Here is a 15,335-nt window from a genome sequence, read left to right on the forward strand (position 1 = left end):
AAAACAGCACCATCTGCTGGATGTAGAATAAAGTACACTATGTGCCATAACTTAAGAACGACAAATACGCGCGCCATACATCCTGTGTTGACATTTGCGTATTATACATGATATAAGATATGTCACATACCATTCACTGTTTTTTTTTTTTTTTTAAACCCGCTCACATTCAATTCTGTGCCTTGTGTACTGTCGTCGTGGAAGTACAAGCTCCGCCTTTTTGCCTTAGTGACAGCCAATCACGTCGTGCCATGTTGGGACGCCGCAGCCAATCAGATGAGGAAAATACGACTGACGGTCCTCCTGAGCAGCTGAGTTGAGTGCGGGCTGGGCCGTGACGCAGCTTCCAGACTGGGAAAGACTGACACACATACACACACCGCTTTATTACGCCCCCCCCCCCCTCCCCCTACTCATTTGCATAGCGACTTCCGCCCCTGCTCTACGCGCGCGTCCTCCTCAAGCGCGCGCGCGCGTCCGCCGGCAAACTAGCGGCGATGGCATGCGGATCCCCACGCCGCACCGAACCTCTCGAATCGGATCCACGCAGTAAATAGGAAACGGGGAAGCAGCAGCCATGTGGTTCCTTAAAAACCGGAGGAGGAAGCGCGGTTTTTCTTTGTTTTCTTTTTAATCGGGCAGCTTTCTGTGTGAAGAGGAACCGGATCTGGACCGACGTGTTTATACTACACTGTACGTGGAAGTAGGGCACTACTTGGCAACAACTCGCTTGGGGATTTTACCATCGATTCCGCGGATCGGACGTTTTTTTTTGTTTTTTTTTTTTGAAGGAGCAGGATTCGAACGTTTGGGATTCCTGCACATAAAGCGCCCCCCTCCCTGCCGTGCACGATCAGATGCGTGATTTAGTTGACAGCTGATATCATGGGGGAGCCTGCAAAGCGCAGCCCCTCTCAAAGTACCTGTGGCGGGTATTAGTTTCATGCGTGGGACGTTTCCGAACCTCGATGCGCGCTCCAGAACTGTCGTTTGCGTGTGAATTAGCTTCCAAAAGACTGATTTGGCCCATGATCCCAACGCCTTAGCCAAGTGCCGGATCTTCTTCCCACCCACACGTCCACGATGTGCACCATCCCCGCGGTGCTGATCGTGTTGCTGCGTGGACTCGTCATCTCTGCGGTACCGGGCTCCAACTCGGCGGGCACTGGAGATGGAGCCAACCCAGGTAAGCACAGCTCGTGTGGAATACAAGGCCACCCCCATACCTCCCATCGGGGAATACCCTCCAGGATTAAAACCGTCTTGCTAGGCTCTTTTGCCAGGGAGAGCAAGGATGTCCCTGGGTCAGTTTGACCCGGGTGTTTTTAGCCACCCAAACGTGTCCAGAATGTGTAGAATCCAAATCTAATGTTTTGTTTTGACCACTGACTTTTGTTCATTCCTCATGAACTGCAATATTATCTCTGGGTCAATATGACCCGGGGTGTGCATTTCTTTATTATAAAAGCGTAAAACACTCTTTTTTTTTATTTATTTTTTTTATTGGAAACCCACTCACAAAGTACAAATGCAAAACTTAATTTACAACCGCGTGTTACAATTGTTTCTGTCAAACATTAACATCACGGGTCAATTTGACCCGCGGCAGGTGTGATTATCCAGAGGCATACGCAACTTTTTTTTGTGTGTAACCTGGCTAACTACCCATGTGATACTTTTGTTTCAATCACGATTATTAATCATGTCTATATATTGCCCTTTCTTTAAACAAGAAGTATATAAGCATGGCGTTAAGACTCAATTCTTACAAATAAAAATAATTAACTAAAATATATAAAGAACATCATTAAAACAAATTCACTCAAGACATGGCAAAAACTTAGCACACAGGGCAACACAGCTAACTTTCTTGCTTAGTGCAATCCAATAAAAAAAAATGAAGCCCACTTAGAAACAAGCACATTATTTACTTTTAAGCAAATTTTAATCAATTAGCAGTCCAAATGTCATTTTCGGTCATTTCAAACCAAATGTATTCCAAATTTTTTGCCAATCAATTTTTCAAAATGGTTCTCAATTGACAGCTAGCACTGTATATATTAGGAGAGAAACTCATTGCCATTTCTCACTGGTAAATAATATATTAGAGTGAGAAAAGCAGAGGCTTTTGTCATGCAAACATGTGGGAAACATTGCCCCCTGGTGGTAGGATGGCAAAGTGCCTAATTTGACATGTATAGTAGCAGGCTTTCAAAAGTATAATATCGCCGAGGATCAGCCTAATTAATTATCGCGATTAAAATTCGACTAATTGTGCATCCCTAGTCAGGTGTAATTAACAAAAGACACCCAAAACCTTTTTTTGTGCATACTGCATTCCCGGTAACCATCAATTCCTTTTTGCCTCCCTCAGAAACAGAAATAATAGTCTCGGGTCATTTTTACCCGTGTTTTTGCTCATTTATAATTTAAAAAAAAAAAGCTGTAATAAAATTCCATACAAATGCTCTTTTTAACAGATGTTGACTAAACATAAATAAAGGAGAGGTATGAAAAACATTCAACATTAAGAGTCTTAACGGGTCGGTTTGACCCACAAAAAAAAAAGACCAGGCTACCACTAAAAACCATTATACGTCTACTGCAAGCCTTCTCGTGTAAACAATCATAATAGAGCTTTTCTGACTGGGGAGTTGGGTTAAACATGCTAAATATGTAATAACAGACATGTTGGCACGCCGTCAAGTGGTTATGATCTCAGCTGGCATCCGACCGCACTAAAACGCTGGCAGGGAATAACACTTTGAGCGACGTGTCACACAAGTGAAGGAATCTGAGGACATGGCGACGTATCGTTTAGGAAGTCTGCGAGCCAACGGGGCAAATTGACGAGATCTGGAATAGCTCCAGAAGGTTTCAAAAGGGCAACATGGAGGACAGAAGAATCCCTGAAGAAATATACGACGGTAAAAAGGTACGGCTTCGAATTAGGTGTGTTGCGGAGGGAAACTCGGAAAACGTGCAGGGCACGGGCGCTCCTGGACTGGAGTTTGACGCTTTTAGGCCTAAAGGGTTCAAGTGTCTGTTTTTTTTTTTTTTTGGGCCTCTAACTTTGACAAACGGCGGTAGACACCTGGAAACCAGAGAAACCCGATACAAGGCCGGGAGAACCCTACCGGGAATTTGTAGAAGGTTGTTCAGCAGTCCCGTCAGGATTTCGTGAACTCTTTAGATGATTGTTGTGGACTAAAAACGCCTGACAAGTTTTTCAAGGTATTCAACATTCAGGAAAATTACGTATACATGTAAACAAAGCAAGCAACCGTCTGATGAAATTCTCTTAATTTGACGCTAACGTGCAGATAAGCTAACAAAACCAGTGTTATGGTAAATATAAAGAAGTTATATTTGAACGTAACCACACATTATGACAGCTACTCCTAAGTACGAAAACCAAAGCGGAGTAAACATTTTCCACCGGCAAAATCGTTCGTTTGCAAAGACATTGAAATGAATTGAAATAGGTTCAAACCGAGTACGAGTCACATGACTTTGAGGAGCTGCTGACCCCGATAACGTGTTTTCGAATTGTCTTTTAAGTTTGATTTTTCTTTCTAAAATATTTAAACGTGATACATGTTCCGATTTTTTTTTTTCCCATTGTGTTCATGTTAGTTTTTTTTTTTTTTTTTTAACTGTAATGCCACAGGGTATACACATGTGGAAGTTGGCATTGTGTGAAAAAATGCGGAACAAAAATCATACGCAGCAGACAGTAATGAAACCAAAACAACATGCTTAAAATATTTACCTCTTTGATTTGGGGGCTAAATGCTAAATGCTAAATGCTAAAGAACTAGCTTTTTTGTGTTAATCAATACACCTTGGCATTATCCAAGAATAAATCCCAGAAAAATGTTGACTTCCATAATTTTCTAAGATGAAGGATGATGTAAGCCAAATGCAAAAATGCATTATGGGAAAAAATGTATGTTTTCATCATTTTCCCCACAAGTACATTCAATTGTATTTGTAAATATGCTCTGCATTTTTGTTTTACTTCAATTCCAGGACTTATTGATTTTATTTTTTTTTTTGCATTTGGCCAACATTATACCAATTTGTAAGAAAATTAAGTAAGTCAATATTTTTATTGGGATTTTTTTGATTGCTTTTATTGTCATGTCTGCAGTGCATGATTTTCGTTCTACATTTTTTTTCCCCATAATTCCACAGATGATTATTATTATTATTATTATTATTATTATGTGGAAGGCGGCGTTATGAAAAAAAATTCTAAAACAAAAACATGCTCTGCAGACATATTACATATTAACGAAACTATAATAAATACTAATAGTGTTTACTTACTTAATTTTCAAGCATTTATTTATTTTTGCTTTATGCAAGTCAATACTCATCATGGAAAAAATGCCGACAGAAAATCATGCACAGCAGACATATAAAAAAAAACAAAAAACATAAAACAATGTTGTCTCGCTTAATTTTATAACATATTGGTATGATGAACACATTTGACACGTAATCGGACATATTTGAATAAATTCAAGCTAGCTTGCCAGACAAAAATATTGACAATTCCACACTCACTGTATGTACATATGCATATATTCTTTATCCTCCCAAGAAGAAAAAAGATATTTTTTTAGAATCCCCTGCATGTGTACGGTTTGGTAGGTTTCATTAACACCAATTGTTAGAAGTTCTCGATGGAACTGCCGAGGACTGTTTCAACAGCCACTTGTCCTTTTCCCAGTGTGAGACTGACAAAATTCTGCTCTCTGTCCAGCGGACCCGTGAACAATGACGCATCAGTACCGTTAGCGCACTCATTGCGTCAGCTGCACTTGTGCGGCCATAGAGGAGAAAGCCAGTCCTTGTTTGCCTTCACGGACGTCATACCGGTCTTGTAAACGGATTTAAGGAAGATTAAAAAGTTGGCACGTTTTTATAAGTTGTTAGTCCTTGGGAAAACACCCGTTTTGGGCTGTCACTCATGGACAACAGGGTGATGCTCATTTGTGATAGGACTAACTCTAATCAAAAAACCCCATTTTGGAAGCCCAGTTTGAAACCTTACTTTTAAAACTAAACATATTTGAAACCCAATTTGAAGCCCTACTTTGAAACCTTAACCTTGGATTGCAAACCTGTTTTAAAACCCTTCATTGAAACCCCAATTGAAACCTTGACCTTGGTTCAAAAACATTACTTTGAAACCGTAACACAAGTTAAATACCCCAATTTCAAACGCTAGCCTTATTATAAACCCTACTTCGAAGCCTTGATCATAATATAAAACACGTTTGAAAGCAAAACCCTAATTTAAAACCCTACTTCTTAATATTACTTACTTAAATCTTAAAAAAAATTATAATATGACTTTGAAACCCTACTTTGAATCTCTCAACTTAGTTTGAAAACGTACTATAAAACGGAAGCACTGTTTGATCCCTACTTTTTACTAAGTGTAAACTTAGTGTGAAACCCTAACTCCATTTTAAAACCCTATTTTGGAGTCCCAGTTCTAAACCCTACTTTAAAACCTTAACCCTAACCTTAACTGTAAAGACCATACTTTGAAACTCAGTGTTAAAACCCTTCTTTGAAAGCCTATCCCCTCCAATAACCCAAGTTAAATATCCCGCTTTACCCCACTGCTTTGAAGCCCTAACCCTACAATAAAGCCCGAGTTTGAAACCGTAAACCTTAGCGTGAAACTTTAATCGAAACCCTTGCATTAGTTTAAAACCCTCATACCCTAACCCTTATTTGAAACCCTACTTTGAAATCTGAAAAATCCATTAAAATATGACTTTGAAACCCTACATTGAATCCCTAACCCTAGTTTGAAACTCTACTTAGAAGCTAAAGCACTGTTTGAATTCCTATTTTTTAAGTGTAACATTAGTTTGAAACCCAACTTTCAAACGCTAACCTTAATTTAAAACCCCAATTTGAAACCCAAACTCTAATTTAAAACCTTATTTTGAAACCCTAGTTTCAAACCCTACGTTGAAACCTTAACCCTAGTTTAAAACACTACTTTGAGACCACACCGTTGTTTAAGACCATACTTTGAAACCCTAACTCTAATGGAAAACACGACATTGAAACCCTATCCTTGGCTCAAAATCCCTACTTTGAAACCATAACTCTATCTTAAAACCCTACTTTGAAACCCTAACCCAAGTTAGATAGCCCGCTTTTAACTTTAACCCTAGTTTGAAGCCCAAACCCTAGTATAAAACCCTACTTTAAAACCTTAACTCTAACTTAAAACCCTACTTTGAAACCCTAACCCAAGTTAGATAGCACGCTTTTAAACTTTAACCCTAGTTTGAAGCCCAAACCCTAGTATAAAACCCTTCTTTGAACCCAACATTAAAACCCTATCCCCAGTAGAAAGCCCCATATTGAAACCTTAGTGAAGTCTTACAGTTACTAAAGGAATGGACTCAGTACCAGAGTCTTGTTTTACACAACTACTGTATATACTAAACTTGAGTACAGAGTGTACTTCTGCCGCCTCTGATTTCTGCACTGTCATGCGTAGCACAGTTCATCTTCAAGCGGCTCCGTGTTTCTGTTCGCTCAACACAGGGCTGATTACTTCGCCACGCTCAGCATTTATTACCCGTCCCTTTTAAACGTCACCCTGCAATGAAGCGTTCGGCCACGTTTCCTAAAGGCTAGTTGTGAAGGTCGGCGCCGTTCGACGGTACCGCGGCCGTCGACTTTCCTGTCGGGCGTCCCCGAAGGTGGACAGCTGCTGCCCCCGTCTCAGTCCACGGGCTTTAGGCTTGTTATTCAACCTAATGAGGCCCGAGAGTAGAACCCTGCGAGAGTATTTATAAAGTTCCCGCTGAAGTTTTCCCTGCTTATTTTCCACCAGGCGGCTGACTAATGCCCATTTCCCGTGCGGTCGTTTTGTTGTTCTTTGGTGTCAGGTAGTAATAGTCAGTCGGCGGTGAACGCCGGACCTCATCGGCATAGAGATGTCTCCACACAGTAGCGCACATAAAAGGTGTTTATCCCCTAGTTGGCAGTGTGCTTCACTTGGCTGCTCCGGGTCCTCGGCGGCGGAAGTGACCTGCACTGTTAGCCGCTAGCCGAAATGGGCGAGTATATTTCTAGACGAGCAAGTTCGGCTTTTGTTTATTGTAGGGACGGGACGAAAATGACCCGATTGGTCACGCGAGGCGGAGAAGTTCTCGTGTGTATTTGTCATTGGTTTATTGAAATCTGACATTGCTATAGCACCTGTTCATCGGGTTCCTGAATCGGCTCTCGTTCATGTGTAGCATTTCTAAGGCTTGTCGCCCTAACACTGGAAGAATCTAAAGCTGTGCCCTTCACCGACACCTGAGACAGTTCCAGAGGTTAATCTCTTCTTCTTTTTTTTTTTTTTAGAGTAACTTCCGGCTCTTTATGTAACAACAATTACAGTGTAAGGGTAATCGGTTCTTATTTGTCAGGGACTTTCCCGCTGTGACTTGCTCGACGTGCTAGCGTGGGGGTAGCGGGAGGAAGGTGTGGATTTCTCTGGCATGCCGTTGGCCGTCGTTAACGGTCTGACCCGTGCTCGTAACAAGCGGGTTAACAAACACAGACACCCGTTTGTCACACAGGACTGAAAGTTGATCTGCTACGGGAAGCCCGTGTTTGAAGATTAAACACAAACTAGAACTCTGACATGCTAACTACGTTTAAACAACCTGTCAATATTTGAGTTACAGCCTAGCTCTGACTGTCTTCTGGATCCGACTATCCTTGAAACGAGCCTTGATCTCCTTATCTTCAAACCGGCACGTATGTTATGGGCCGATATGGACCTGGTATACGTACTATAACGCACTGTTCCAGAATTTAACACAAGGTACCAGAAGAAATACCGTATTTCTACACCATATGGTGCACCGTATTATTAGGTGCAAACTCTATTCTAGGGTTTATTTCTTTACTAAACCCATACACAGGGCACACCTAATTAAAAGGGAACAAACGTAATGTTCTCGGAGCGTACGTACTATAAGTAAAATGTATTGTTCTCTGATTGGTTTATCACCTCCAGCGTACGTACTGTACATATTATGCAATGTTTTCTGATTGGTTTGTTGCTGCTAGCGTACATTCTATACTTTTTACGTAACGGTCTCCCTTATTGGTTTATCGCTGCCAGCGTACATACTATACATATTACGTAACGGTCTCCCTTATTGGTTTAGCATATTTACTGAGTGTGTTCCTTCCCTTACGTCTCTTTGTCAGTGGGAACTGGTCTGACAGTCAGTCAAGCAGAGGCGTTACCAAAATTTATAGATTTGAAGAGTCAGGGCACACACATAAGGCACAAGATTACAATAAATGCGGTATTCTCTTTTGCAGGAAGTAGGCCATTGGACAAAAAAGGTTCACTTCTAACTGTCGATGACTACAAATGTTTTCTGAAAGATTAAATTTTAAAAATACAGTCTTAATTGGTCCAAATCAGGGGCTGCAATCCTGGTCCTCGAGGGCCTCGCTGCTGGATGTTTTGTATGTCTCCTGGCTGCAACACACCTGATTCAAATGAGCAGACAATCAGCAAGGTCAGCAGAAGCCCAATAATGACCTTGATCATTTGAATCGCGTGTCTTGTAGCACTGAGACAGAAAAAACATCCAGGACACCGCCCCATGAGGACCAAGATTGAAGACCCTTGTTCTAAATTTAGAATTGAAGTTGAATAAAATTGAAGAAAGAGTTATTTGCTGTACTGGCTTGTAATATCTCTCTTAATGCACCTAATAACCCGGTGCACTTTATACATGAAAAAATAGACCTGTTCATTGAGACTGTACCTTATAACCTGTTGCGCCTTTTACACGTTTTCCAAAAATAGACCAGCCCATTAAGACTGTATCTGATAACCTGGTGTGCCTTATGACCCTGGTGTATCTTATTCGTGGCAATTTTTGAAAATAGCCCTGTTCATTGAGGCTTCACCTTAAAACCTGGAGCGCCTTATACATGGAAATTTCCCAAAATAGACCTGTTATTTAAGACTTTGCCTGAAAACCCGGTGTGCCTGATGACCCCGGTGCGCCTTATACTGTATGTAGAAATTCCTAAAATTAGATTTATTAAGATTGCGCCTTATAACGGTGTGTCTCATCCATGAAAATTTCCCCAGATAGATTTCCTCACTGAGATTGCATCCTGCTTCTTGTAACCTCATTTTGTAATTGTTGTTGATGCCGTAAGGCGGGAAATATGCGGTAAAAATGTGATGAAAAAACTTGGTATTCCACTTCTTAATGTGAAAAAAACGTAAACAAGATATGCCGTAACTTGGGGTTATGCTGTTTTTGGAAATTTCCCAAAATACACAGGATAACCCGGTGTGATATAACCAGAAAATTTCCCAAAGTTGACCTTTTCATTGCGACTGCGCCTTTTGCATTTTGTCCATGAATTTTCCAAATATTGGACCTATTTTTTGAGACCGTGCCCTACAATCCGGTGCATTTTATCACCCGGTGCACCGTATATACAAAAATCTCCGAAATAGACCTGTTCGTCAAGACAGCGCCTTATAATTCGGTGCACCTTATTTTCAGTAAAATACCGTCAATATATCATCCTGACTTGACCTCGGCACTTTCTATTTGTCTTCACGTCACTGGAGTCTGTAGCTCCCCGTCTTTCCTGAGATGTCAACAGTTGCGGTCACACGCGTTCACTCGCCAGTGTTCAAGTTGGAAAAGCATCACAACAAAGAAAGGGATTGTTGCGTATTCCTGACGACTTCACGCCTCGGCTCACTGCGGCAATTCCAGCAATGCGATCCAACCGGATCTCTACATGAAACATGACGAATCAAATGAAGAATGACACCCCTCCCTTTACTTATGACCTGCTTTTTTCTTCTGCAACCAAGCATGACTTTGTGTTTATCCTTTTTTCTCCGCAACGGGACCGTAACAATGAAAGCTCGCTAAAGTCACGAGCTTCGACGGCCGTGGACATCCTCGCCATGTGACGTGTTCAATTCTTCATTTGAGCTCTTCGGTGCAAATGTTTTACACTTACCCTTTTTTTTTTTTGGCAACTGTTAGTGACTAAGTGAGCTAATTAGAGGTGTCTTAAGGGTGGCCTTGCCCTCCTAGTCGTCTCGCAGGCTTCCCCAGTCCAACGCAGATATGGTAATTCTCGTGTTCGGGGACTGTTATTCAAAAGTTCCACGCAATCCTGGCCGCGAGAAGCGTCTCCTTTTCTGGAAGTTTTTAGCTGGAGTTAAACCTCTTGCCTTTTTTTCCCCCTTGGATAGGATTAGTGATTATTTAACAGTGGTTTTAGGCACTCGGACCTCTGAGGGGGGATGATGGTCGCAGGCAGGCGTTTCAAATGATCTGTCGAGGTTTGTGTGGGGATTTGGACTAAAGTTCAGGGATGCAGTAAAGCGAGGCAGAAGAGCTCTCCAAAAAGTTCATTTCAAAAACGTAAAACCTAGATAAGGCTCAGTTGATAGAACATGTTGCCCAAAGGCTTGATTTATTTTATTTTTTTCTTGAGTTGGAGCCTTTAGAACACTTAAGCGGGGCTGCATAGTGTAGAGTGGTCGGCTCCCAGCTGAGAGGCTGTGGGTTCGATCCCCTGACCATCAAGACCATGTCGAAGTGTCCTTGAGCAAGACGCTGAAACCCAAATTGCTCCTGATGCCGCGTCATCCGTAGGTAAATGACTAGTGTAAAGCGCTTTGAGTATCCAAGGTAAAAAGCGCTATATAAGTAAAAATCCATTTACCATTTACTTACTGGTATATTTGCATTTTTCACGACCTGTGGCTGCAGGAGCGTCGTGAGTTACGACTTGATTCAAACAACACAACCTTGTCCTGAAATCACATTTAATCGCCTATTCAGGTTGCTAAACAATGACATAATTACGCTAGCATTTTATTAAGCGGAGCATCTTACCAGTGTTTAGGGCAGCCTCTAGCATGAATTAGCCACTAGCTAGCCGCACACAAGTGCAGATTACCTTTCAAAGGCAGTTTACACACTTTGCTAACTATACACATTGCATTTTATTTTTCTAATATTGTAAATGCTTATAAAGTCGTGATCATTTAAAATGTTATTTATAATTTTTTTTTCCTTCAACCATTCAAATTGTTCAGTGGCATCAGTTCTATCCATATATACGTAGGTTACATTTATTAATACCCACAAAAAATTAAAAATGTATGGTTTGTGTATGCTTTGTTGTCTTCAAGACATAGCCATTAACTGGTCTCTACCGCCATCTACTGTCTTGGGGTGAAACACAAGTGAACAAAGAATTTTCTGTTTACTGATATAGTTTGACAGCCGCTCAAATGAATGTTGCCAAAATCGCAGGAAGATCAATGACATAAATCCAATTAAAATGCCTCTTGAAAACTCTAATTATAATGGTTTTATATGGTCCAAAATTTGGACAATGATTATTTTTGTACACAAAATTTTGCACGTCCAGCTGCAACCCCAGTTTACATGTTTTAATCATCTGCTGGAAATTTCTGCTCCCTAAATGTTTTTTTCCCCATTGATCCTTTTATGATACCCTAAAAAAGTCAAAATAATTTCCAGAATTTGCAACATAATGCCGTAAGTGTTAAGAGACGAAAAAGACTGCACGCTTGGATGCTGTTCACTTGGTAACTCAAATGTGTGTTCTGTGGTTCTGATGTCGCTTCATCTCGACCAAAATGTATGAGTTATCTAAAAATCTCAGTTCATACTCAACTAAATAAATGTTGATTATTAAAATTGTAAAAGCTGTTCATTTATAATAAAGTGGAAATAGGTTTTTATATATAAATATATATATTTGATTGAAAGTTTATGTTAGCCATTCATTTATTTTACAAATTTTGCAAAAATCTCATCTGGTCTCGTTCTCGTGGGCTCCGTCTCATGAGACATCTCATCTCATGGGATTTGTATCCCGTCCAATCGCTAATGCTAATCAATGGCAGTGAATGAGTGACTAAAGACACTTGGCAATAGTTTTAAATGTGCAAAAAAAAACACAAGTTTTTTTCATGTTCTCTTTTGTCCATTTCCCCAGTTTCTTTTTATCGTTGGCCCAATTCTGTTCTGCGTGTTCGCCAAAAACTTTCTAAGATATCTTCAGAAGTTTAAGAATAAAGACAATCCCGAGGTATTTTTAAAAACTGTCATTTACAATGACAGTGTTTTGTCTGTGAAATTCACAACGATGACAGCAAAAGCCTTCCCTTCTCAGGTGTCCTCTGTTTTTTATGTGCTGAGGGATGCTTAAGAGGAACTATGTGACAGGAAGTCGCCATGAGTGACCCCAAGCTTTCCGGGAGGGGAGGTATCACAAAAAAAAAAAATCAAAACAGCCGGTCCCAAAAGACTACACATTTGGAAAGCACTGAGTTATTTTTAACTTGGCGGGCTCCCGTTTGTCAGGATGTAAGAGCCCAACAATGGCAGAGGTCTCCCTTTCTCGCACGCAAGCAGATGTTTAGCGCACATGCAGTAAGCAGTAATTCACTTAGCTAGCTGTCAAAAAAGTGCCTCAAAGGAATCGGCAAACAAAAGCGTTGCGCTTTCGGACACCATGTGTTTTTTCGGGCGAAGAGGTCAGAAGCGAGTTTTGTGGATTTTGGATACTGTATTTTCTGCACTATAAGGTACTACGGATTATAATGACTAGTTATTATAAAATTATAATATAATAATATCCATTTGTGTTTGTAATAGGTTTAATAATAGTATTATAATTATAATAATATAATGAATAATGAATAGCCTATTTGTCTTCATATATAGGGCGCACCAAACCATAAGGCGCATAGAATAGAAGCTAGTAGAAGCTAGTCTAGAAAATTATTGTTTTGTTACCTTAAATATTCGAAATTGCGCATAGTCCATGTTCCGTTATGTTTATGATTGTGTGTGTATGCCAAAAGACCGCAATTAATAAACAAGTCAAATGGAAAACCTTTCCGTTTTCTCTAACCGATGCAGACATCTCCAAAACGGAGTAAAAATATCTTTGATTCCCAGTTTGGCATTGAATGAGTTAAAAGTTGTGACAAACCGTAACTGTAACTAGGCTGTTGGAAGTGTTTAAACAAGCAATGCTTAGGTTGACAGGCTGGCTGGCCAGCAAAGCAAATACAGCATTACATATTATGTAACTGTAATATTCAATACAGGCTACCAAATATCATGTGAAGGAGCCTCATTGTGTAACAGCTCCTGTTGCTGTCGGGCAAACTATTTTGTGGTTATTGAAGCCTCCGCTGTTTCGGTATCGGCTGTTTTTGCCCGCCTGCCGCCCTGATCCAAACTTAGCCGGGGCACGTGTCCAGTCAAACATCTCCTCTTGATTCTTAAGTGGATCGCTGAGCACGTCTCTCAGTTCCCGACGTGTAAAAAGACACGGCGTGCCCAAAATGCCACAGTCTGAACATGTTAGCCTAGCATTGAAGTGATAACAGACACCGTGTACTGTAAATGAGTGTAGGATGACCGGATGTAAGCTCAATTTTTAATTAATTGATTTATTTTTTGCCTTGAGTCATATAGAAGCTTAGTTTGATAGCATAGTAATGCATTGTTTATAGGCGAAAACGGTTAGTGCGTGGAAATATTCAAATTTAAGTTCATTCGGCTAAGTTAGGGGCATGTTTCGTAAATAGATGATTTCTGTGGGGCTAACGTTAGCAGCTAGCCTACATCATCGTTAAGGTGTTTAACGTACTGGCTAACATGTTTGTATGCTTCATCTTGATACACAATGACCACAAATTATTTATAGACGATTATTAATAACAATTGTACAGTGTAAATTAGCGTTAGCTTAACTTGTCATTATTACTAGTTGCGACTGCTGAATCCGCTGTGGAAATCGGTAGCATATCTTCTAAATTTTCTAACCGCTTGAGGTCGAAGTGGTATCCCTCGATGAGAGAGAGCTATTAGCTTTTAGCTAACCTCCTGTTACTATGGCACCGCTCTAAATGGTTTGTCAAATTAGTAGTCCTATTTTGCAACGTTGAGAGCTTTTTAGCTGTCGTGCACAAGGTGCAGCTAACGATTATATTCTTCTGGGACAAACTGAAAGTAATTGGCATATGTCCATCTTGTGTACGTATTGTCCACATTCAACCTGCTGTTTCATCTCAGCTGTAGTAGATCAGCAAGTAAATATTTTGCCCCGGCCTTTTCTCCTCCAATCTCGCGATGTTTTTGGCGAATTTAAAGGGGGGAAAAAAAACACCACTTTCTGGCTAAGAATGCATTGTAATGCATTTTGTCATTCTCATATGTAACGAGAACAATATTACTATTTTTTTGAGTAACATATTACACTACCACGTTACAGCAAAAGTAAGGCATTACAGTACTTACATTACTTTTGCAATGCATGACTCTTTTCTCTTAATGAAAATAATCAGGAAATGATGCACTGCTTTCACTTAATCCGTGCGATGCATTAGATACAATCGGTGCAATTGCTACATTGGAAAAAAAATACCTGCCGGTCCCAACATTGTAGTTTGTAAGGCAGCAGTCAGTTGAACTCCATTTCCCATGATTCTTAGACATGGAAGCAGGAAGTTGTTCAATTCCGGACTTTCGATATGACACAAACGGAATGTGAAACTAAATTAGGAGGGAATTTCGCGTTTGAATTCCTTTTTGTTTTGTCTGTGTCATGACTCGCTAGGATAACTATGTGATTGTTATACTCTTGGTCCATACAATTGTCTTTCTGGCTGGATTAAAAAAGGTCAGGTTGTTAGTGTGTTGACAGTTTGGAAGTTCAGTGTTTCTTGAGAAATACATGAGTGTTGAAAGGCGGCAGTGAACTCCACTCAACACGTTTTACAATAAATAACAGTTTGGCAAATAGTAAATAAGTCATCGTAAAAGAGGCTTCAAGCTGTTTAATGTCACTCCCAGTCAAACTTCGCTTAAAACAAAGACGTAGATTGATGTGCTTGGGAGAGGAAGTGAGCGCAAGTTAAAATGAATACACGTTTTACGGCACGTTGTCTATCAAAAACAGACAAACTGCTAGCTTAACACTGATGCTAACTCGCTACTATGTTATAGTGCTTTAACCCAGCCCTTCTCAAACAGTGGAATGGACCCTACTGGGGGTTGCGTTTTTCTTTGACTAGATAAAAAATCAGCACAATGTTTCCTTCAAGTTAAAATATTTATATTTAAAATATATATGTCCTGTGTTAATCGTAAAGATCAATTTCCATGAATTATTATTTATTGATTATTTATTGATTTTCTTTCAGCATCAAATAGGGCTGCACAATTAATCGAATTTTA

The 15,335-nt window shown here is 40.2% G+C and overlaps 1 protein-coding gene across 2 annotated transcripts in view; it reads left to right on the forward strand.

Moving 5' to 3' along the window:
* Window positions 1-466: 466 nt before the first annotated feature.
* The window catches only part of stim2b (stromal interaction molecule 2b), a 32,941-nt gene continuing 18,072 nt past the window's right edge, over window positions 467-15,335 (forward strand). For both annotated transcript variants that reach the window (XM_088426710.1, XM_088426719.1), the window contains exon 1: window positions 467-1,186. In XM_088426710.1, the coding sequence (XP_088282836.1) occupies window positions 1,084-1,186 (103 nt within the window). In that variant the 5' untranslated portion in view covers window positions 467-1,083. The remainder of the gene's footprint in view (window positions 1,187-15,335) is intronic.

Source organism: Hippichthys cyanospilos, chromosome 1 (genome assembly GCF_059441005.1).
Source record: "Hippichthys cyanospilos isolate Australia breed blue-spotted pipefish chromosome 1, RoL_Hcya_1.0, whole genome shotgun sequence".
Lineage (NCBI taxonomy): Eukaryota > Metazoa > Chordata > Actinopteri > Syngnathiformes > Syngnathidae > Hippichthys > Hippichthys cyanospilos.